General features: G+C 34.5%; 2 protein-coding genes across 14 annotated transcripts in view; one reads left to right on the top strand and one right to left on the bottom strand.

Annotated features, from left to right (window-relative positions):
• The window catches only part of LOC145681091 (ankyrin repeat domain-containing protein 10-like), a 180,072-nt gene that overhangs the window by 128,074 nt on the left and 25,210 nt on the right, over nt 1–26,788 (bottom strand). The window lies entirely within an intron of this gene.
• LOC145681090 (uncharacterized) lies at nt 17,844–25,061 on the top strand. Its single transcript, XM_081752465.1, has 2 exons — nt 17,844–21,007; nt 23,940–25,061. The coding sequence occupies exons 1-2, from the start codon at nt 18,895–18,897 to the stop codon at nt 23,951–23,953; spliced, it is 2,127 nt and encodes a 708-aa protein (XP_081608591.1). The 5' UTR covers nt 17,844–18,894; the 3' UTR covers nt 23,954–25,061.

The following is a 26,788-nucleotide window of genomic DNA, read 5'->3' as shown; positions in this document are numbered from 1 at the left end:
TTGGACGAAAATGTTTACATTACATTACACCTGAAATAGCCGACTGGAAAATCCGATTATACAGCCTTAGGAATAATTGGACGTAACAAATAAGCCATGGGAAAATATACTGACAATGTATAAATTTTTGCAGAATCTCCCTCTCCCGAAAAGAGGGGTGACGGACTTAGAAATTACAAATGGAAAGGAGGGTCAACTGAAAACTGGCAAACGTTAGTAGCACTCATCAATATACCACCAACTTGCACTCCAAACACTTTTTCTCGATATAACTGTTTCAAAATGACGGGTCTGTGGGGTCCCACAAAATCTGTAGAGATAATTCATCCTTATAATCAGTTCTACCTTACAAAAAATTCCTGTTTGATTACACACATTCCTCCTTACGAGACGACATCGCACATAAATTCAGAACCGGTTCCAGACCTGGATCCGAAAATTCAGAAAAATGTATAATATTGGTTCCATCAGATACTATTTATTGAATTGCTAGTAATGTGCATGATTTGAGTACGAATATATATATTTGTACTCAAATCATGCACATTACTAGCAATTCAATAAATAGTATCTGATGGAACCAATATTACACATTCTTCTGAAAATGGCAGCCTAAAGTTAAATTTTCTAGCATTAAATTGGTTGTACTAGTACTAGATGCGAAAACATAAACCATACTCTTTCTATTGCTAATGAGAGCTTCGGAATGACGTGTCAACGATGTGGGACATATCGATCGGGATATATTCACGGGTTACTAGCTTACAAAGTTCCTGAAGTCTCTTGACACATACGCTATACACAGTCGACATTACTTCAAATATTTCTCCATTGTGATATGAAGTACGACTAATATTTTTATGGTCATTATAGTCCGTACACTGCAGGTTTAGCTGGTTTAAACATTTTTAAATTCATTTAAACAAAAAGAAAGCAAAAATCGTGTGAACTTCATGGTGAAATTTCCTCATATCTCAAAACCACCAGGTCTTTTTTTCTCATACGTTACAAACCCCAGATACGAGAATATAAGCTATTTTTTTTGAAATCAAAAGTATTTTCTGTGCACGTATAATGGTTTAGAGCCAGAGTGAACTCAAATGATTCGTATCTTTATTCACTTCTTTTATTGACATGCAAATTAGGTCGTTTATTTCTGACTCACTGAACTAACTTGGACTAAATTAGGTATTCTGTTGTCTTTTGAAATTATCCATTTATTTTAATAACGTGTATAACTGTGTAACGCGATTTCACTTGTGCAGCCGTATGTATTCTTGTCCTGAAGAGGTTCTAAATATTCACAAATATGCAAGATCAGTACAACGTATTTCTATGAAGCGTTCTCCATGGATAAGTTGGTAGCCACGCTGTCTTTGTAATCAAGGGGCCTCGCGTTCGAGTCCCGATGTAGCACGATTTCTCTCGAGCCAAAACAGACTAGTGATACCATTCCACTGCAAGTTAGGGTTGCCCGAGTTTTGAGACAAGATTTTACCATTTTCCAGGAAAAAATTGAAAATACTATACGAAACTGCGAATTTACATATAACGAACATATATGGTTTCACATAGTAACGCAGAATAATTTTGATTGAAAACTGATGCAGCATCTTTAAAAAGAACTACAACACACAAAACACAAAGAAGTATATTACAATTATCGGTGGGAGATCATGCAGCTTGGATTCAACGTCAACCCGTACATCCTTGTCTCATCACTCGGTACTGAAAGACGCTACATTCAAACCTAACCAAGTGCATTATACAAATCTGTGTTGCCTTCTAACAGTATTTTAATGAAGAAAGCATCTCTTAACAGTCCTGCATCCTTTTGTATGCGTTCAAAATATTTGCAAGACATATCGATATTCAGAAGCAGTTTGAGTTCTGATTATTAGTTCACAGTAACTTCTGTTCCTCACGGTAATATTACAATAGACAAACTGCGATATGATCGAAACAATGTTGACAGATGCTAAAACGAAATTATTCTTAATCATAAGGTTGAGGTGCCGGTTAGACAGGAGGTAAAAACGCAACCTGTTACATTTTCGCTCTGAATTCCAGAAGTTACATTGCTGGGTTGTGTTTTTAATGGTACGTTAGAAATAAATTCCTCTTTTTCTTTCTTTAAAAAAATGTTAACAAAATCGCATAGAACCATTTTAAAAAGGCCCAGGGCTATTTCCTTTATTAACATAACGGAAGAAATCAATATGTGAAAATATAAACGTATACGGTAACCTAATACCAAAAAAAAAAAAAAAAATAAAATAAAAAATAAAAAATAAATAAAATAAAATAAAATAAAAAAAATAAAAAAAAACTACCTCTATTTAATCTGTATGTCCCATTCTTCGTAACCCAGTTGTTGTATAAGGATATTAAGGCCTAACAAACTTATTTCTATCCATATATAATTAAAGCAAATTTATTTAAACCAGAAAACTTGTTTTTTGCCAGCCCTGGCACAGTGGTAGAAACAAAGAAGTTAGGTCCCACATTTTGTTAAATATATTATTTCTTTTGATATTGTCCACTCGATTGCATTGAAACTTGCATGATTTATTGTCAATAATGTGGATCATTTAAATTATTTTTTTTTAAAGTGAGATAATAGCAAAAAAAAAAAAAAATGTGAATGTTTACCTAGTCTCTGACCTCTCCTGATATATAAAGGCAGATTACGCGCCTTAAAATTTCAGCGCAGCATTTTACTATTTATAAAATACTCTATCGAAACAACTTCAAATCAATTAACATGATTAAGTAATAAACTGCTCGCTCAATAATAACAAGCATCCCCTGAATACTATTTTGCACTATTTTAAGAAGCTTGAAAAAAGTGTGATCATTAATAGAATATCCATGCACAAAAAATGCAGCTCAAATTTATTGAAATTAATCTTCCACCTTCCGGATCTTCAGAACCTACTTCCTTTACGTAACACCCACAGTTCAATGCTATTACATATGTGTGTACTATAAGAACCACTTTCCTTTTCAACTGCTCGACCTACATTTTCACTATCGTCGGACGAATAAAAAAAGGAAACTTCAGACTATCGCCGCAATGACACAGTTTTTCATATACACTCGCGCCGCAGACTACAGGCCTGAGAAAATGGAACTTTCCTCCCGAGCAAAACTAAAATTATGTAAACGTACGAAACATGATAAACTGATAAAGCCTCAATTTACTAGTTTACATTTGTCTATAGGCTCGTATGAACCAAATACTAAATAACTGTAGTCCAAATTAGTAAAATAACCAGAAGAAATTTTATTTCTTTGCTACATGCATTCAGAACAAAATTCATTGCGATTAATGATTTCTAAATTTTCATATTCCTTACTTAATTTGATTTTTAAAATTTACGTTCGGCCCACTCACTAATTTCTCTTACGTTGACGAGCAACGAGTTGCTGATATTAACCGCTTAACTCAGTGAAGCCTCCCTTGACGGACACCATAATATGGACAAACTTTTTTGTTCCGGCAAATATGTGTATTATTGTAAGAGCCCTCCCTTTTATGGACACTCCCAGTAAAGGACATGGACACACTTTTACCCGCAACATTTATATAGTGTGTTCACTCAATATGAGTGCAGTTCGGCAAATGTTTTTGAGCTTCCCATGTTGAATTTTACAACAATATCCCTTCCTTCCTCCATCCCTCTTTTGATCAGAAACTAAGGTTCAATAGGTTATACTATTGTAGACTTTTTTTGCAGTAAATTCATAAACCGCCATGACTGGTTAGTTCTGTATATATTTTTTATTATTTAATAATAATGTTCATTATTTTATTGGGTTAGTTTTATTAAATGTCAGTAAGTGAATTAAAGTCCTTTTATAGTGGTATGACTTTTATTAAGAAAATGATCACAAGAGTTATACCACGTGACCCAATACAACCTCCCACATTTTAATGACTAATACAACGAAAAGTATTGCAGATAGAAACTTATTTATTCGAAAACATAAAATGGTATTGGTAATAATTTGTAATTACTTTGTTCTCGTTGTAATGACATCAATTGACAATACAGTTACTATCAGTAATACCCAATAAATAAATTTAAAAAAAAAAAAAAAAAAACATCTCTATCTGTTGTAGCACTATCAGCGGAACAGCAAGCCAAGTGTTATCCTTTCTGCTCACTACTCTTCTGCTGTTTTCAGTCGTCATTATGATTTGATCAGGAGCTCATCACGTATATAGTCGAAATGTTTTTCAAAAGCAGCAGTTCTGTGATTACTGTCTAAAAAGCATTTCGCTTACAGGCTGTTTTCCATGTAATAAAAAATATTCCTGATCGGAAGACTAACTTGCAGCGGATCGAGAATTTCCGAACAACTAGCTCAGCGCTGAAAAAATAATCTAGTCGACCTAAAATTGCTCGTATGTCTAAGAATATTCAGCAATTACAAATTGTAGTCTTCAGAAATAGTCTTCAAATTGTACTGACAATTATTTCATTTGAAATTGGTTTCAATACCATTTTATATTTTTGAATAAGCAAATTTTACCTGCAATACTCTGTTTTATTACCCTTTAAACTGTGAGTGGTTTTATGGGTCACCCTGTATTTCGCAATACACATCCACATACCCCCCCCCCTCCAATCGATACTTTTATTTCGTTACCTCTCACTTCCCCAATAATTCGAACAATAAACAGTATTCCAACATCAGCCTATATTCTCTTTTGTAACTAATACATTTACTACAACTAGGTATATATTATATAATTACCGCATCAGCTGTGAGTAATCTAAATGGGTGAAGCCTCTCAGTAATGGACAAATAACTGTGTCCTATCGACGTCCGTTATTAGGATGTTTCACTGCAGTATATATTCGACAATCTGCATAAATACCACAATAGTCAAAGGCTATCAGATAATTTATAAGACTCAAAGAACCATAATTACAGAAACAGAAGCCAACAATGAATCCTACCCTGTGTTACGTCACTCTAATTAGCAGAATTGCATCGCTTAAAATTTTACTTCATACTGCAGTGAGGCAGCAGCTATTTCAATTATCACAAATGAGCACTGAACTCCCACGAAACTGTTAAAAAAAAAAAAAAAAAGTTTTATTCATTAACTTTTCCAATGACCCTGAAAGATTTCTCAGAACGAAACTGCGTCAGCTGAGGAACATCTGAATTTTTGCAAGGAAAGAAATCTGGTTCCAGCATGGTTTATGCAAGGACAACACAGGAACGAAAACTAAACTTACTTTAGCTTTTGTTTCCCTATTTTTTCTTTCAATTTTCCGCTCTCTTATTTTTTTTTTTTTCAATTTTCCGCTGTTATCGATAGGAGGAGGTTGATTTACTGCATATAAATGTTCCCTTTCTGCATTTCTTTTATAGTTATTCTCTCACTATATCAGATATATCATTTTAATACTAATGAACAACGAATTCAAGCATCAAATATGGTATATAGCAGAGCTCGAAAAATCTCAGGTGCTAGGAAATTACTAGTTTGGCGCTTAGCTAATACAATACCAAAACATCCAGGCATATCTGGCGCCTAGGCTATTAGTTTTTCGAAAACCAGTGCAAAACTTAAAATCGAGTTTTGCAATTTTTAAAACTGATTTCTTTTCAGACAGCCTACATACACTTCAGGAATGGTAGCGAAAATCTGTTAATGCTAACTTATTGTTAATACTGACTCGCAGTTGGACTTTGGAAAATACAAACTAAGGTTAGTTTAAAGGGACAAGTTTTGCGATAGATGTCACTACAGCCTTCGTAACTCTCTAGTGTATGTTTTATCTTTCACGAAAATTCACGAGTTTTCTTACAAATTTCAACCTCGAGACTTCAAATTTTTAGAGAAGAAACTTCGTAACCTATCGAAGGCAACAATCCATGCCGATTTTTTATTTAGAATTTTCTTTATTGTTGAAATAGCTTGATTGTTGGAATGGATATCCAAACCTTTAACAATGAAACTATTTCAACAATGAAGAAAATTCTGAATAAAAAGTCGGCACGGGTTGTTGCCTTTGACAGGTTATGAAGTTCCTTCTTTAAAAATTTGAAGTCTCTAGGTTGAAATTTATAAGAGAAATGGTAAATTTTCGTGAAAGGTAAAAAATACATTAGAGAGATACGAAGACTGTAGTGGCATATATCGCCAAAACTTATCCCTTTAAATCATCCTTAAGGGGCAATGTTATGCTACACTACATTCGCTCACTCAGCTCAATTCCGCAACCCATATACTTTGTTTCATATTTCTGTTGTTAAAACACTACTTCAATAAATCCAATCGTTACTATTTCTATACTGCATCTAGTTGGTTTCACCAGTGCTTACAACGATTATTATACAAATAACAAAAACTAGAAAAACTTGAGCAAATCTTTCGTTAACACATTACCAACGCTACGATTTGCTTCCTACCTACTGTAATCGAGGTATTTTTCCGACCCTCCCTTCTTTTCCTTCAAACATGAATCAACTTTGGATGACGTATTAGATGGATAATAGTTCCTTCTTTCTACAGTTGTCAGAATCTGCCTTTTTCTCTCTATCAAAATTTCCTCATTCTTCATTTGTGATCAGAAGCGAATTAACATTCTGCGTCAATACATCAAGAGCTTCCAACTTTTATTTTTTTCTTAAATTTTTCTAACCCGAATAACGCAACGCTCCAGATAAAGATTTGATTAAGCATTTCTTAATTTCCTTTGAAATACTTCGGGGAAGTTCATAAGCTTTTTATATATTATATATATATATATATATATATATATATATATATATATATATATATATATATATATATATATATATATATATATATACCGGGTGCACCATTTATAATGTCCCACCTTTATAACAGAGTAACCAAGAGAGAGAGAGAAGCGAAACTTTGCACAAAGCAACTACACGAAGGGGGACATCTATCCATATATTGGGTAACATCACCAGATGAACAGTGTTGCCAACCCAATATAAAGTTATGATTTTTTAAATGGAATGACCTAAATTTAATTTCATAATTCAAATCAGCAATGAAAATAAAGACGAAAGAGATGACACTCGCCAATCAGTGTTGCATACTTTTTGAGAAATATTGTTAAACATGTGTCAAATTTAAACACCTTTAACACACACAAGGAATGAAGTAGTAACTATTTGTGCACATTAAATGAAATACTGGGAAGAGCTCTTTAAAATGATTTCAAGTTTAGAAGGATCACTTAAACAGTGGTGCCACAAGAGAAGAGAGAAAAATTGAATTTGGAAATAGTGCAATAACTTGGAAAGGGTCCCTAGTACAGTATGGTTTAAAATTCATAGAGCAAATCAGTATGTCATAAGGAGCATTGTCACGTTTATTTGAGATCGATAAATCAAGTACTTTCCGAGATATTCGGTACTTTGTAAAAGCTGAGAATTTTGTGCTGTAGAAGATGGTAAAGGTGTTTCAAAATTCCCTTTTTTCTCTCTGAGTTGGAGAAATATTAAAGTACTAATCTGTTACACAAGTTATATTCTGTGACATGCCTAATAAAAGCAAACTATTTAAAAAAGGAAACAGTATATTTTTTCTGTTTCATGAATTTTGTAATGTATGTTATGAATAATTGTTTCTTGATCATTTAATTTCTTTCTCCTGAATATAAGTTAGAAAAGACAATAAAACGTAGTTATTAATAGTTGTAAAATTTTAATTGACAATACATAGGCTAAGTTCTCCTAAATGGTAGCAAAATTTTTCAGATCATCCAATATTTACACGTACTGTCCAATTTTAGAGGAAGATACACAAGTTATTTTGTATTTCATTCACCACGAAATTACCTACAAATAATGTCTAAATTGTTTTTTAAGAAGTAAGTTGCATTTATGCATTCATAGGTGCCGATTTCCTTATGAGGACTCAAACGTTATGAGTAAAAGTACAGCATATAGAAATATGCCATAAAAGCTATAGTGGAACAAACACCAAACAACCCATGTTAGGTGGTCATTAAAAACAAGAAATGTATCTGATCGGTTAAGAAACGGAGAACCTGGTGGGTCCATGAACACTTGGATTCGTAGTGAGCTGACGAGTAAACGAGTAGTTGTAAAAAAAAAAAACTCAAATCTGTGCTGGATGGCCACAAAAAGCATGAAAGTATTTAACCAAGTCAGGGCTAAAGTAGGAATATGTTTAGTACAAGGGGTCCAGAAGCACGTAAAAAACACAAAATTTACAGGAGAAATGAATGATGCAAGTACTTAGACGTAACAACGTAACCAAATCTAACCTAACCTAACATGAACTAACGTAAGTTAACCTGAACTAACCTAAACTTACCTAATATTATAGAAATAAGCGAAATTCTATCATTTTTTTGGAAAATTATGCGGGACCCCTAAACTAATTTAACATAAACTAACCTAACCTAAACTAAACTAAACTAACCTAAGCTAGTCTAAACTAACGTAACCTACTCTAAACTAACCGAATGTGAACAGAAATTACCAAAATTGTAACATTTTTATAGAAAAGAGCTGGACCCCTTCTGGTAAACATAGGCCCTAAAGTAGTGGAAACTCAAGGTGTCTATAGGCACCGGGCGCGTTAGCAAAGGTGGGAATGTTTGTAAGCAAAATAGTGTAAACTTACTGTGTAAAGAATATTCCATAGATCTTCTGTAAATTATATGCAACATCGTATTCCTTTGCGCAGCTTAACTTTCTGTATAACATTCCACGATTATGCCATTTAGGCTAAGGTGGACAGTGATTAAGGCAAATGACTGATGATAAAAGAATTAATGGGATGAGAGTGTGAGAGAAAGCGAGAGTGCCCGAAAACACCATGGACACGATGTTATCCACCACAAACTTATTGGACCGGAAATCGTATCAGGGACCCAATGCACCAGAGGTAAGCGCTCTACCACTGAGCAACCGTGCCCTCGCAGCTTAACCCGATATGGACGACGAAAACAAATTTGTAACGTTTCAACGCATTGTTGTATTGCAAGCCCGAGCATTTTTTTTATTCGAAACGACGAACGTTTCATATCCGTTACGTTTCGAGGATTATATTTGACAAGTAGCGAAGCCTGGCGTCTTCAGTGTGGATCACAGCTTGATACCGAAAACAATTTTTTTCTTCAACAGGAAAATAATTCCGTCCATAAAGGGTTAACTTTAAGAAGGCATAACCACATTATTTTCCTATAATAATTCAATCAAAATCTTTTGCTTTTTGCATAATTCTTCACAATGATATACTGCAAAATGATATGTCTGAAAAACGATTATTCTCGGAAAAATACGTACAAATTTCTGCATATTGGTCACTAGAAACTATAATTTCATCTATTTGAACAGAATGAAGTTGGAAACTCACACGGGCTTTTGTCCGTATGGAGGAGGCATGTCAGCGACAGTGTGTATACGCATAAAGGAAGACAAGGGAGAGAGACAAGCACCATCCTGTCCTATGTGGTCATTATGATGTAACATATTTTGGAGTTCAGGATAAGCAAACGTGGAACTGTGTCCGTAGGAAACAAACACGTCACCATGTGAAAGTAAAACCGAAAGACTTATTTTCGCTTTGTGTTGACGCAGACTATTACGAAATGAGAGGACTATTACGATATAAGTACGAGGGTCATTTCAAAAGTCTTGCACACAGCCTATGCACGACCGTTTGAGTGGTTTGATCAAGTTCATTTTTAGGTTAGTTGTGGGTCAGAGTTTGACGACTGTTTTTGTGTTTTCCGGTTTGCATAGTTGTGCTATGAGAAATTCAGTGGTGAACCGGACTGAGGTTCGGTTACACATGATGATAAGCGTTCCTATATCAACATCGAAACTCTATGTGGAAAAAATCAAACTGAAATTTACAATGCTTTGCGGGAGGTTTGTCGAAATAGTGTAGTGGATCGTAGCACTGTATTTTGATGCTCAGCTCGTTTTCATGAAGATCGTGTAAGCACTGCGGACACCCCAAGAAATGAAAGACCATCAATTGCAACAGACTACACTCCTGAGATTATTCTGAATGACATTTTGAAAGAGGGTCGACGAAAACATGTGAGAAAATTGCATATGAGGCCAAAATATCTGTCACTTTACAGAATCATTACTGAGAAGGTGAAGCTGAAGATGAGATGAATTCCGCATGATCTGAGTAAAGAGCAGAAAGCATGTTGCAAAACAATCGCAGAAAAATTGCTTCAACGTTATCAAACAGAAGAAGATCAGTTTTTCCAAACGACTATTGCAATTGATGAAACCTGGATACGAGAGTTTGAACCAGAACTGAAGTTTCAGTCGTCACAATAAAACAGTTCAGACTCTTCAAGCCCGAAGAAATTTCGCTAGCAACAATCAAACGTTTAACTCACGATGATCTTCGTGTATGATACAAATGGAGAGATGGCTACAATAGAGTGACACAGGGGATGTCTATACCAGGCGTATACTACAAGCTCTTTCTGCAAAATGTTTTGCGCCCGAAAACTATTGAAAGGAATCGTGACATGGTTGCAGCTGGTGTCCTCATTCTGAATGATAATGCAAGGCCGCATACTGCTCTACAAGTAAGGGTGACACTTAACAAGTATGGATGGGAAATACTTCCCTTCTCAATATAGTACTGATTTGAGCCAACCAGACTTTGATTTGTTTCCCAGATCAAAAGAACCATACTGTGGTAAACGTTTAGATTCGATTGGCGAAGCTTTCAGTGAGGTAACCCGAGTGATCAGACACCTCAACAATGAAGGTGCCCTATCCAGAATACAGAATTTGCCAAATATTGGGAAGCTGTCATAAACAAGTATGGAGATTGTATTGAAGGCCTGTAAAGGTATTTTGTACAATAAATTATTAGCTTGCATAACATCTTTCAGTGTGCAGAACTATTGAAATGACTGTTGTACAATATATTGCAAAAAATATTTCGAACAGTTACTAGGACATAATATTGTACGTAACGGTATATCTAAACACTAAATGGAAACATTAGAAACTATTGGTACCATAACAAGTAAGTCTATGTGCCAAGCTAAATATCAGTATATGAGTCTAATTTCCTAATAATGTTCGCAAACGAACACACATAATGCAATAAATAATTATAATTGCATACCGAGTATCGCAAAGAAAAAACAAAAAAAAAAAAGCCATACTTTACATTTCGCTAACACAACCCCTTGTAGAATGAAGCCGTATAACACATTTTAAGACATTCATTAATTACGACCTAGCAGTTGTGTGTAAGAGAAAACTTGAACCTATGATTTTATATTAATGCAGAATTCACAAAATTTTACGTTTGCTGCAGTATCATACAAGGAGTTTACCAAATGTATACTAAACTAAGCTAACCAAAGCCAACCTACATATCCTAAGTCATATTTTATGTTCAAGGTCAAAAAGAAAGAAAAAACACCTAAGTAAAATATTAGTGAACCCCATCAGCACTATATTACAAAAGTTAAACATATCACGCATTGTTGTGCGTGAGCCTCTGTATAGTACATTATATCAGTCTTACTGCTTGCATTTTGGTCAATTTATTTACCTTTGAATTTATAGTAAATATGGTGCTGGTTTATTTTGGCGCACCAAATTTTGAAAGATTTACAGGTAAAATTCCGTACTTAGCATGAAAAGATATAAAGAACAATTTTCTGCAGGCGATAGAGTAAAATACAAAGTAATACACCTGTATTTTATGTTTACAAGTGTAGATTACTATAGTTCGCGTCCCTCTAATTGGCGTATGGCATCAGCTAACAAGATCGCAGTGCGCTGTTACTATACCTTCAGGGAGGAACCTAATCATTCATAATTGTCCAAAAATACCAACAAAATTAATTATGAATGATTGGATTCCTCCCTGAAGGTTTAGTAACAGCGCACTGTGAGTTTATTGGTTGATGCCACACGCCATTTCGCGTGACGCGGAGTATAGTGTAAAATCCTTACTACGGATAAAATAATTGAGTGCATATAAATAATGGTTGTATTAAAAACTATTTTCCACCGGTGCTGTATTTGTGCGCAGTGTACAGAAGTTGTATTTTATGTTTACAATTGGAATGCTACAAGTATGAAACAGTGACAACTATTATTGAAACTCATATCAATGCCAAAATCCACTCGTTTTCACTATCCTCATTTTTGAATATGCCAACCTTCGCTGACGCACATGCTCTCTTCGGATTCACCCCTTCTCTAGAGCTCCCGCCCTGCCGTGACTTCTTAAGATAGCATTCGTGCTTTTTAGCGGACTAGGTACTAGCACAGGTTCTTTCTTGTTCTTTGCATTGCAGTTTTTATGCATACAACCGGATGCCGTATTTACACGCAAATCCTAGAAGAATTTTAATTTTTCTACAATTGATTATGATGGTCCCATTGAAATTTAAATATGCCATTTGACATGTTTCCATGTCGGTCAGCGCAAATCATTTAGTAAACAATAAGAAGGAATTTGTGAAAGAATTGTAATTTTTGAACAATTATTTCGAGTGGCGCGGTAAAAGTAAAGCTGCACGAGGAATATTCCTAAAACTGTGCTTAAAACATTATGTCGAGCGTCACATGAAAGGCAGTAGCGCGTTTCAAACTTATTCGATGATTTATAACTACACATTCAATACATGAGCTGACAAATACAGAAGATAACGTGCAGATTGACAAGTTGGCGGGAAAGTAGAAATTTAAAAAAAAATACGCGAATTTTATGGTACATATAATTAGGTATTATCAGAAAAATGCCTATTTCATTGGTGCATATAGGCTACAATTCATATAGCTAACCTTTGCAGAGATTTATAATATGGTAGCAAAATAATAATAAATAAATAAAATACTCAGTTAGGGCCAATGACTAAAATATTAAGTTCCTTGTGACCTGATAGGTAATGCGAGAGACTTGGGGAACTATTCGGATATGGATTGCGTCAACGCAAAGCAATATTTAACATTTTGTTAGTGATCATCAGCATAGCAGTTATACTGACTTCTTGCATTTCTTGTATGTACAATTTCTTGAACATTGCTTCCGAATGATCTCCTTAGACGTGCAAGCGAAGAAAGTGAGTAATTATCTTGGTTACACCACTTGGCTACACCCACCAGCTACAACACAACCAAAGAAATAGTGTTTGCAAATCATCCTTTGTATTGCTTCAATTGGAACAAACTGTTACTTACTTCATTCATTCGTGTTTAAAAAAGAAGTGGTAACAAGTCAGTAATATTTACAGATAATTTTGAATTGTTTCGATATTACTCCCCTAAAGTTGCACGAGAATGAGTATATTCACCGAACGAAATAGTTATTAGGTAATTCTCGTAAACGTATTTCTACCATCTTGTTGAAATGTGAATTCGTATTACTAACTCAAGAATAATTTATATCCACATTACGTTTAATTAGTCCCTTCAGGATCTCAAATGGGTTTCATTTCATTGTATATCCATTGATTAAAGTTTTATTTCGTTTTAATCATTTCTTCACGATATCTCCAAGGCTGAGAGAAAAAAGGGAATTTAGAAACAGCGTTACCATCTTCTACAGCACAAAATTCTCAGCTTTTACAGAGTACCGAATTTCTCGGTAAGTACTTGACTTATCGATCTCAAATAAACGTGACAATGCTCCTTATGACATACTGATTTGCTCTATGAATTTTAAACCATACTGTACTAGGGACCTTTTCCAAGTTATTGCACTATTTCCAAATTCAATTTTTCTCTCTTCTCTTGTGGCACCACTGTTTAACTGATCCTTCTAAACTTGAAGTCATTTTAAAGAGCTCTTCCCAGTATTTCATTTAATGTGCACAAATAGTTACTACTTCATTCCTTGTGTGTGTTAAAGGTGTTTAAATTTGACACATGTTTAACAATATTTCTCAAAAAGTATGCAACACTGATTGGCGAGTGTCATCTCTTTCGTCTTTATTTTCATTGCTGATTTGAATTATGAAATTAAATTTAGGTCATTCCATTTAAAAAATCATAACTTTATATTGGGTTGGCAACACTATTCACCTGGTGATGTTACCCAATATATGGATAGATGTCCCCCTTCGTGTAGTTGCTTTGTGCAAAGTTTCGCTTCTCTCTCTCTCTTGGTTACTCTGTTATAAAGGTGGGACATTATAAATGGTGCACCCGGTATATATATATATATATATATATATATATATATATATATATATATATATATATATATATATATATATATATATATATATACTAGCAGCGTTCACCCCGCTTCGCTGCGGTCACCCCGGAACGCAATAAACTTTGTTACTTAGATAATTTTTACTTTTTCGCTTTCAAGTGATATGATAAAAACCATAGAAGATTGCATTAAATGTTAACATTATATCGCCTGTCATTTATGTTAACCCGCCCCGCTTCGCTGCGGTCACCCCGGAAGTTTTCGCTTTCAAGTGATATGATAAAAACCATAGTAGATTGCAGTAAATGTTAACATTATATCGCCTGTCATTTATGTTAACCCGCCGAGTGACACGGTCATGCGGGTTGCATATAAATACGTTTATTTTTACCTATGATGAACTAACAAAGGATCTGTACGTTATGGACACTTGAATGGTCAATTATCTCAAGACACTGGTAATTAAAAATTAAAGTGATATGATAAAAACCATCTAGGGTCCAAATCCTAATAACCCCCCAAAAATAAAAGAAATTGGTTCAGCCGTATTAGCGTGATGAGGGAACAAAGGATTTTGTACGTTCTCTTTTATATATATATATATATATATGTATATGTATATATATATATATGTATGTATGTATGTATGTATGTATGTATGTATGTATGTATGTATGTATGTGTGTGTGTATGTATGTATGTGTGTATGTGTGTGTGTGTGTGTGTGTGTGTGTGCTTGTCCACATAGTAAGCTTGAAGTAACTAACTGTAAAGAAGAAACTGTGACCAACTTTCGCCTAGTCAAGATTTGCCTAATGCAAAATTATGTTGGTAGTACTGACAAGAAATGACCCAGTTTCTAAATTTAGAAAAAATATATTCAAAAAGTATTTATTAAAATGGTGTAAGCACAATTACAATACATGACTAGATGTTATATACTTGATATCAAGATAAGAAAATGTTACATAAAGTTACAAAATGTGTTACGGAAAACATAACATGAAGTAAATTCTACGAGTTTGCATAAATCATATAATAAATTAAACAAAGCACCAAGAATCAGTATAAGCACAAATACGGTATATGAATAGATAGTATAACAGGGTGTCTACTAAAATTCCAAAAATTTTGTGACTTTTTCGTGACCTTTTCTTTACCAAATCATAAAATTTCCTAACATTTTCAAGAGCGAATTTGACCAAATTTTCATCCATGCGATAGAAACGTACTTTGCTTGCGATTTGGTAGCTTCTAAAGCCGATCATAGACATTTTTGGTGGTAAATTTTGACGTTTTATACAACAAAACTTTCCAATCTGTACTTACATTTGTACAGTTACAAAACAAAAAAGTGACCCAAAAGCTAAATTTCGTGACTTTCATGACCGTTTTCTGATTTCGTGACTTTTTCGTAACATTCGTGACCGATAGACTCCCTGCATAAGCTTGACATCGAGCTGTGATAATGTTATATGAAGTTACAAAACATCTTACAGAAAACGTAAAATGAAGTGACATCCTATGAGAGGCTGCATAGATCATAAAATAAAGTATCAAGAATCACCAGTCACATCTAAACGAAATGTAGTGAGACGCTGCATTAAGGTACTGTTATTATGTCTATTTCTTGTGATTCAAGCCTCCTTTTGAACCTTCTTTAGATTCAATTATACGGCCTTGGAACTTATGACAAAACATTTTGTAAATAAAATTTCTTTACATAACACCTATCTGTAGGTTAGGTAGATATAAAGTTACAAATAATAGAGTACGCTTGTATCGCTTAGTCTTTTATCTGTTTCTTTCAAGCGTATTTTTCTGATTTTTTAAAACACTTTCATAAAGAAGCCAGATTTCGTCAACCAGGCAGAATGTTTAAATACATGAAAATACAGGAGGGAATACAGAAAAATACAGATGTGATAGTGTTTTTACATGAATTTTTAGAAAGTGGCATGACTGTCTTTGTTCCAAAAATGGAAGAAAACTTGTTAGAAACTACTCGAGAAATGAATAGGTAATTGCATCAAGTTGTGAGTATTTTCAACAAATCTGCAACAAATTCTGAAGAACTAGTAAAAGTATGATAACATTTCCAATAACACTTTTATGCCTCGCATAATGTGACGCGCTGGCTTTCTGTGTATATTTCACATATAGAAGACTTATTTCACCCTGTCACTCATTCCTTAGATTTGTCCATAAGAGCAAATGCGAGCAGACGACACGTATTGAAAGTGTACCATCAGGAGTAAACTTGGCAGGAGCAAGATATTCTAGCAATTGATTGAGGATTGGAGAAGAAAATGAATAATGCTATCCATTTACTTGTTTGGAAATGCCAGCGCCAAACTCTTTTTTCTGAAACTGGTGTATTGCAAATGTAAAACTCTCATGTACTTAGTCCAACTGTTCATGTTCAAATTGTTTTTCTCAGACATGCACATTAATTGTAGGGAAATACCATTTTGGGAATCAAAAAATAACAGGATGAAACTGGCAAGCTGGCAGAGCATGTTGACATTTCCTATACTTTTTTGATTATATTAACATTATATGTATAAAAAACAAGGGAATCAGAACAATACGCTTAAAACAAACACAGGTACAAGATTAAGCGAGGGGCCACGCTGGCTAAATGGTAGAGCGTTCACCTCTGGTATACAGGGTCCCTGGTTCGATTCCAACTCGCGCCAAGTGAACTTTGTGGTGGACACCGTGTACGTGGGTTTTCTCAGGGTTCTCCCACTATTCATTCCACCATTTCATTCATTTCTCATCATCACTGTGTCCTTTAGCCTAGCCGACATAACCGTGGAATTAAAACAAAGATTAAGCGATACAAGACTACTCTATTATTTGTAACTTTATATTTACCTGACCTACAGAGATGGATTATATATCAAAGGAAATTTTATTTACAAAACATTTTTGTGTAGGTTCAAAGACCGTATAATTGAACCTAAGGCACAAAATCAAGGAAAAGATGATTGTACTGTAGAAGATAGCGGCCAAATTGATATGGCAGCCATACTGGATGAAGCTCAAGAGGGATGTTCGGGGACTTTTAGGATTTTACTATACTTGATGAAAGAAAACTATCCTGCAAGTTTCGTTAAGCTACTAATTTTTGCTTGGTTTGTCAAAATTTCTTCCTACATATTGGACTATTTAATAAGGGCGAGAAAATAATTTCAAGAGGAAATGTTAACTATTAATGAGGTGCAGAACTACCAACATATGCGAGCTAAACCAAGTTTAAAAAAAAAAAAAAATTCAACTTTCGCCTAATAAGAAAATTAACTTTGATTGACATTTGCATAGCTAGAAGGTATTAGGCGATTCTTGAAGCCCCGGAAGAAACTGCAAGCTGTAAGATTAAGATGCGTATCCTATGCGGTGGAGAGGGTTAAAAATTTGCCAAAAATAAAGCACTCCTGGAGCCCACCAAGTTAAACAGACGAAACTTGCTATAGGCCTATAAACTCCTTATTAAAAACAATAAACATGTTCAAACGTGAGAAAATTTTTCTTCTAAAAAGGAAAAGGATGTATTTTCTACATTTTCTTGTTTTGAATTCATAAAATGGTGAAATATAAAAATGATTGAAGAGTTTAACCTGTAACGTAATCGACACATAAATGAAAATATTGTAAATTGATATTAGAAACTTAATAGGTTATAGAATGAGGACATTTACGCTCACCTGTAATGTGAGCGCCTCTACTGGCGATTCTCTGAAATATAAAACCTTCTTCCTTGATGTAGAAGGAATGACCGCCATTGTGGTTTCTGAACTAAGTGAAGAACGTGGTGGCAACGACTCTCCTCTACAATCATGAATTTTCATGATTTTTCGGCAATGAAAATACTCTAAAGCATGCTATTTTGTAAATCAGGTTTGATTCTTAATAGAAATAACTTTTCAGGCGATGCGTTTGGCAATTTCGGATATTAGGAGAGAAAAGAATTTACGTGATTTCTTGCTTCTTTCGTGCCATGTTATATATATTTAAATTACATTTCTTAGTCCTCATGTCTATAACTAGTGTCTATTAATATTTAATGTGCTTATTATATATGTCTGGTGTATTCATATATGTTTTTTTTGTGCTAGTAGCTCAACTGAGGTAATTTTGCTATTTAAGAATTTTCTTGTTAAACTCGAGCCAACATGTGTTAGTTTGTTAGCTTCAATAAGCTTTAATGGCTGTTGACTGAACTTATTTAAAGGAACTTTCGAAGTGAAATTAACTAGTAAATCGAACGAACCTATGAGAGACATTCTATATTTAGTGTTGTGGAAATTTAAAATTGAAATTGTTAAAATCTAAGTGAAAATAGAATTACAGCCAAAGAACATTTTTCATGAGTATTACCTATTTATCTTCTTGTTGTTATATATATATATATTTTCTGTTACTAGTTACAATAAAAAGAGGACTAAACATAGATAGTGTTAATCAAACTATTTCCATGCATATCTCATTCCGCCGCCACTTAATTTGTATGAGCAAACATTTTTTTTTTTTTCTTTCGGAGTATTTTAACCTCTAAATCGCTACATACAAATTATATTTTAAGTTCAGAAACCACAATCGCCTTGTGTTAGCTTTGGTAAAAAGGGCTACACATTGTGCGTGCATGGAAATAAAAAAAAAAAGAAATTAGTAATTATTGTGAAAAGGGTAACATGGCACGACGAGAGAATTTACTTATAGAATTTTCTGATAGTGAGAACATGTCTGATTATGAAAGTACAGTAGAAGGATCTGAATTGAGTGCAGGTAAAGATGAAGGCCGCCATAGAAATGAAATGGAGGGTACTTGTAATGTAGGAATTCAAACCACATTTCCAATTACGGAACATGTGCCAGTAAGGGGTGCGTGTGAACCATTAAATTGTTTAAATCACTGTGTAGGTAATTATTCAGAAGGGAGTTCTTCATCTTATAATGAAATTCAAACTACAGGGTGCGATTTTGCGCCGCATTTATTACGAGCTAATCAATTCAAACCGCACAAAATAATGTCTACCTTTTCTCGAATGCAAATGGGTGCTCATGCTCAAACTTCTAATATTTTGCAAGGGCAGAGAATTAGCATAAGAAAAGTGGGTTCAATTGAGGAATCACAAGTAAGAAATATTCATTACCCCGAAACTCAGTTTCATGGTTGTATCTTATCTGAATCTAACCCGCATTTTCTTAGGTCTAACATTGAAAGAAGTCAAAATTTAGATTCACATGTAACTGTTAATATGCCTCGTGGCACAGATGTAATTAGGGGTGACACTGAAGAAACTCACGTAAAACAGCCTTATGCTGATATTAAGAGTACTAATATATTTCAAAATCATTTGAGTAATAATCTTGAAACTGGTAGGCCTATTTTAGGTAATGACAACTTAGGTTTCACTATGGCTAGACCCGCCTTAGCATGTGACTTTCGAAAGCATGTATCCCAGAGTGCCTATGTTGCATTGCAGAAACAAATTCATTCTTTACCGGTGGTTGACGGATCTGAAAGTCATTCTTCTTTCATATTTTTGGTTCGTCTAGACGAAATAATTAGGCGTCAAGAAATGACTATAGAGGTAATTTTAGTTGCGAGTTTAGAACAAACTCGTGGTGAGTTTAACCGCACCTTATATTCCTTCTTGAGTATATCTAATAATTGGGGACAGATTTGTTCTAGTTTGCTTGCAAGATTCGTATCTACAATTAGTAGAACACAATTTGTGAGTCAGTATTTTTACAGAATTATGTTAGAGCACGAAAATATGTATACCTTCTTACAAGAAAAACTAAGTATTGCTAATGTTTTGGGTCTTCACTATGACGATCATGTGTTTTGCGACATAGTAACAAATTTAGTACCTCCGCATATTTATGCAAGATATTTCACAAGTCAGATACCTACTACTGTACCCGAGCTTATGACCATTGCTCAATCTTGCGACCACTTTATCAGGTATAATAATGATTATAGTAAATTAAAGGGGAATGTAAAATTCGCTCAAGGTATTTTGAACTTTTCTAAACCAATGGATGTTTCGGATAAAAACTCTTCACCTCAAAAATCCCGTATGGAAAGGAATATTAAGTGCTTTAGATGCAAACAAACTGGACATTTTCAGAACTCCTGTCCTTCCTTACCCAAAGTTACATCTCAAGGAAAATTCTTACCTCGAACTTTGTTAAATCATCTAGAAAGGGACAAACAAGTGCTATTTATTCCAGTAATAGTGGATGGTGTTTCAAATTCTTGTATTTTGGACTCAGCGTCTTGTGTAAATTTGATAAGTAGGAAATTTCTGAACCTTATACGTAATAGGGTACAAGTAAACATTATACCCACGAACTTCACCACTGTGGGAATAGGTGAGACTGTTGTAACGCTCCATCAAAAGGTCAAAATTACCATCAAAATTGGTGATACAGACTTTCACTTGTGGTTTTACGTAACAAACTCAACCCATTTCGATCTTCTATTGGGAAATCAGTTCATTTTGGACAATAAGGTTATTATAGACATATCCCAAAAGAAACTTATTATCACCACGTTAAACCTAACAGTGCCTTTACACTGGAGGGAAGATTTAGTGCCTGCTAACGTTGTACGTTCAGATATTTCTTCCAGTGAGTTTAAATCTGTGTTTAGTCAACCAAAATCCACCTATTCCAAACCCAAGGCGCCTGTTCAAAGGAAAAGGAACTATCCTAGTAGCACCATACGGAGTTTGAATGAGGATCCTAGGAAGGAAGGAAGGAGGGAGGAGGAGCCAGTCCAAGGACAAACCGCAGGTAGCACTATTCCTAATCAATTATGTTGTTTTAATAATGTTTTCAATTCCAGGGAATTATATAAGGACACCAATAAAAATTACGAATTGGTCGAGAATGAAAATAATGAGGTAGATAATATTGAAATTTCAGATAGTTTAAAAGAGAAGTATCCTGAATTGGTAGAATATGTTCAAAATTTATGTAATTCCTATTCAGATGTTATCTCGAATTCTTTAGGCCAAATTAAAGATTTTACTTATGAGATAGAAATGGAAGATCCCACACCTGTTAGATTACAACCGTACCAAGTTACAGGAAGTAAATTAAAAGAACTGGAATCCCATATTGATGAGCTAATAAAAGAGGGCGTTTTAGAAGAGGTTCCCTATTCTCCTTATTCGTCTCCATGTTTTTTGGTGACGAATAACGATAAATCTAAACGTTTAGTTGTGGCCTTCTCAGAAATTAATAAGAAAGTTAGGGTAACCAGTTTTCCTAGCCCACATGTAGAGGCTACTATAGCCAATTTAGGCCAAGATACTCTGTTTTCTCGGTTAGATATTCGGAAAAGTTTCTTTCAGATGAACATCTCTGAAGAAAGCAAGAAATATACTACCATTTGCACGCCCACTCGCTTGCTTGTTCATCGTAAACTCCCAATGGGGTTTAGATGTAGTACGTTTGTTTTAACTAGCTTTATGCACAAGATCTTTGGTGATATGATAGGTAAAAACTTAGAAGTATTTTGTGACGATTTTCTTATACACACCAAAGATGTTGAAACGCACAAGCAAATATTAGAAGAAGTGTTAGAAAGATTGCGTAAATGGGGTATAACTGTTTCGAAAAAGAAATTATCATTATTTCAAACAAAGATAAAATTTTTAGGATATGAATTTGAAGGTGGCTTTTCTGGAATAGATCCCGAGCGTGTAGAAGCTGTGCAAAATCTACCTCAGCCTAAAAACAGGAGGGGCGTTAATCGCATTTGTGGTTACTTTAATTATTATAAGAAATACATACCGGATTATGCCGAAATTATGGCTCCTTTGCATAAATTACGTTCTGTAAAAAAATAAATTTCATTGGGGACCACAAGAACAGGAAGCCTTACAACGAGTAAAACAGGCTTTTGTAGATCATGTAATTTTGCGTGTGCCTGATATGGATAAACCTTTTGTTATTCATTGTGACAGCTCGTTTAAAAGATTTTCTGCAATTCTTTCGCAGTATGATGAGGAAAAACTTTTAAGACCTGTAGCTTTGTTTTCTAAGGCTGTTCCTGAGTCCGATTGGTCTAAGAACATTTTTGAATTGGAACTTAAATCTCTCTGTTTGGCGCTCCAGAAATTTGAAATGTATTTGATTAAGCCTTGTACTATATTTTCTGACAACTCTTCCTTAACATGGCTATTGCGTAATCACAAAAGAATGAGGAAGTATGGAACGTTAATTGAAAAAATATCGCGATTTCAATTTAAAATTATTCATTTAAGAACGTCTCAGAACTTTTTGGCAGATTTCTGGTCTAGAGTTAACAATGGGGTGGAATTTCATAATTTTGACGATCAATATAACGAAATTCAAGATTTTAAAGGACAAACAGTAAATTTATCTTTGGCTAATTTCTGGAATGCACCTGTGTTCAGTCGTCCTCTTAAGGAGTTACAAAGTGAAGACCAAGAAATAAAAGGAATTATAGAGCAGGTTAAGCAGGGTCAGCTTGCTGACAAATACAAAATAAATGATGGTGTTCTTTTTGTCAAAACTAAAGGAAGGAAAAATCAAGGATGGAGGATTTTAGTGCCTGAAGCCATGAAATACAGCATCATGAAATTCTTTCACGAGGATGAAGTGGGTGGATGTCACACCGGCTTTTCACGGACAGCAGCCAAGATTGCCCAAAGATGCAGTTGGAAGAACTTATTCCTCGACGTAAGGAAGTACGTCCAAGGATGCTTGCGATGTCAGACGTGCAAGGATGGTAATAGGAAGAAACAGGGTGTTTATTACTCCCGGAAAACAACCAGACCTAACCACTGCTGGTATTTTGATACCGCCGGGCCGTTCCCAAATTCAGGACCGTTTAGGCATCTATTCATTGTTTGTGACGCTGCATCCAGGTTTGTGATGATTGAACCACTAAGATCTTTAAACTCCAAGGTTATTTGCAGTAAGCTGGAAAACCTTTACTTTCTTCTGGGAATTCCTAATAAAGTCGTCCACGATCGTGCGCAGATCTTCACAAGTTTCTACATGAAGCAACATCTTTTTAGCCTTGGTATTCAGGACATTACTACGGCTCCCTACTCACCTAGCAGCAACCAGGCGGAGAGACAGATTCGATCGATTAAGAACATTCTGAGAACGTATGTTAATGAGCATCAATCAGATTGGGCCCAATACATTAAGAAAATACAGTATACGCTCAACATGTGTGTCTCAGAATCGACTGGATTTGAGCCGGCGGAGATCTATCTTGGTCGTAAGTTGTCTTCACCCTTGGATGTTCTATGGGAATTAAATTTGGAAGAACTAGATGGTACTCCTGATAAAGAAGAGAAAATGGCGAAACTTGTTGAAAATATTGATCGATCTTGGAAGAGAAAGCAGAAATGTTACTCTAAAACCAGAAACTTGCCAAATTATCATAGAGACCAGTTAGTTTTGGTAAAGAAGTTCCAAAAGGCCTCAATTATCAATCATTTTACTCCTAAATTAAGTCCTTTATTTGAAGGTCCCTTTAAAGTTTTGAGCAAACCTAATTTAAATACATTGTGGTTGCAAGAGGTTGCAAATCCTAAGCGTATCATTAAGAGAAATGTTAATCACGTTAAGCCTTATAATTCAGTAAGCCAAACGTAAAATGTAATAAAAAAAAATTTTTTTAAATGTAACAATAATATTCTGTACAGTTATTTTGTGTGTTTTTCATTTTTGTATTTTCCAGATATCTGGCAGTGAAGTGTATAGTGTCTTAGTGTAGTGAGATGTGAAAGAGTGTATCATCTATCATAATACCGCGGTATTTCATCCATAAGTATTGTGTCCATAAGTTGTAAGTGGTCGTCGCTGGAATTACTGTATGTATTATATTTTTTTTATTTTTGCAATGGTCATAGTCTATTATCCTTTATGTGCCGATTAACTTCTGTAGTCTAAAATATATATGTATTTATACATATATATTTTTGGCGGGGACAGGGAATTTTTATGTAACGTAATCGACACATAAATGAAAATATTGTAAATTGATATTAGAAACTTAATAGGTTATAGAATGAGGACATTTACGCTCACCTGTAATGTGAGCGCCTCTACTGGCGATTCTCTGAAATATAAAACCTTCTTCCTTGATGTAGAAGGAATGACCGCCATTGTGGTTTCTGAACTAAGTGAAGAACGTGGTGGCAACGACTCTCCTCTACAATCATGAATTTTCATGATTTTTCGGCAATGAAAATACTCTAAAGCATGCTATTTTGTAAATCAGGTTTGATTCTTAATAGAAATAACTTTTCAGGCGATGCGTTTGGCAATTTCGGATATTAGGAGAGAAAAGAATTTACGTGATTTCTTGCTTCTTTCGTGCCATGTTATATATATTTAAATTACATTTCTTAGTCCTCATGTCTATAACTAGTGTCTATTAATATTTAATGTGCTTATTATATATGTCTGGTGTATTCATATATGTTTTTTTTGTGCTAGTAGCTCAACTGAGGTAATTTTGCTATTTAAGAATTTTCTTGTTAAACTCGAGCCAACATGTGTTAGTTTGTTAGCTTCAATAAGCTTTAATGGCTGTTGACTGAACTTATTTAAAGGAACTTTCGAAGTGAAATTAACTAGTAAATCGAACGAACCTATGAGAGACATTCTATATTTAGTGTTGTGGAAATTTAAAATTGAAATTGTTAAAATCTAAGTGAAAATAGAATTACAGCCAAAGAACATTTTTCATGAGTATTACCTATTTATCTTCTTGTTGTTATATATATATATATTTTCTGTTACTAGTTACAATAAAAAGAGGACTAAACAGATAGTGTTAATCAAACTATTTCCATGCATATCTCATTCCGCCGCCACTTAATTTGTATGAGCAAACATTTTTTTTTTCTTTCGGAGTATTTTAACCTCTAAATCGCTACAAACCCTTAACCGTGCTTTTGGGGTATTTAAATACCCCACCGCCTCCTTCCAGCAATGTACATTTTCTTATTGTCGGCAGATGTTTGTTTTTCAACGTAATTTCATTTTGTAGTGGACTTGTGCATATGATGCTGTTTGAACCTCCTTATGAATTCGGTAATAATAACATCTTGCTGGGGTATAAAAATACCCCAGGAGCACAGTTACGGAAGTTTATTTTCTTTATTAAATTTTACTTTTGCTCTCAAAGAAAATTGTTGTTATAAAAAAAAAAAAAAACAAGGTTGTATCTTCATACTGAAAGTACTACTAAAGGTTACGGTAATAGTAAGCCTTGAGATGAGGGCGAAATCGCTACCATAAATCAGAACGAGTTAGAATCTGACGTTGAATCAAATACGGATAGTGAGTTTAACATTGAGAGTGACCATTCATGTCATACAGAAAAAAAGTGAACACAGTTCATCATCTGTCCCTTACTTCCGCTTCTAACCCGCGTATTAATGATAAGTGAATAAAAAAATCTTCAGTAATACATATTAGGCCTAGAGGGAAGTGGTAAGGTAAGGGTAACCTGACAGCAGCCATCTTGAAATCCGCCATTTTGAATGAAAGTGAAGTTTTGAAAAAATAAAAACCATAGCATGTGACACCTCATTTTAATAATAAAAATTTCTGTCATGACAAATAATGCATGCATGCCCTCATCAGAAAAAAAAATCATTGAAATCGGAGCCAGACACTTGAGTGATGTCCCTTGTAAGGTGTATTTTTACAAGTGCAAGAATTTGCAAGGAATATAATTTGTAGCCTTGTCCTGATTGTGTGTAATCATGTCTGCAACTATTACTACAAGATTTAAAGTGTAATTTTTAATGTGGGGTTTTCAGATACCCCACCAGCAGACAAATGTGAATTTTTTTACCAGAACAGTTAAGAGTTAAAATCAATTTTTGAAAAGATTAGCACCTGAGTGGATCTGCATTTTTATCATTACACTAATTGAAATGCGTACCATAGTTTTTTTCTTTCTTTTACAAAGAACAATGCCCGCACCATTTGAAATGAACTTTTTAACATAGATAGCACTTGAGTCGACTCGGCCTAAGGGTAGAAAGGGATTCAAAACTATACTTTTCATTACTTTTCATAAACTTTTCTTCTCGAGCAAATAAAGGGTATTTCAGTTAGTATCCTATAAATGACTGTATTGCTTCGGATACTCTTATCGTCACAATTCTTGCATGTATTTCGTCCGTTGAAAAAGAAGTCAAATTGTATGTAAAACAAACGGGAAAAATAAAATTTGAAGGACACGGTGCTTTACAATGTAGAAAATACTACGAAAAGGATAGGTGAAACTGAACATGTCACTGTGATGTCATAATGGAGCATAAGATTGTTCTCTCCGAATTTTACTTCTTTTTATTTAGAAAAGAAACACTGAGCAATGGCGTAAATAAGGGCCCCGCTGATCCCGCATTGCGGGGGGGAAAGCCATCAAGGGGGCCTCAAATCGTGAAGTAGGATATAGAGAAGGGGTCCCATTCCACGCTGTCTACGGGGAGGCTCCCAAGCCTAGCCTTTAGTTACGCCACTGAAACTGAGCGAAGTTAAACTTAGAAATATATAGTGAAATTTTTA

Source organism: Thermobia domestica, chromosome 3 (assembly GCF_964235325.1).
Source record: "Thermobia domestica chromosome 3, izTheDome1.hap1.1, whole genome shotgun sequence".
Taxonomy (NCBI): Eukaryota; Metazoa; Arthropoda; class Insecta; order Zygentoma; family Lepismatidae; genus Thermobia; species Thermobia domestica.
Note: the sequence above shows the minus strand (reverse complement) of the source record. Positions and strands in the feature narration are given on the sequence as shown.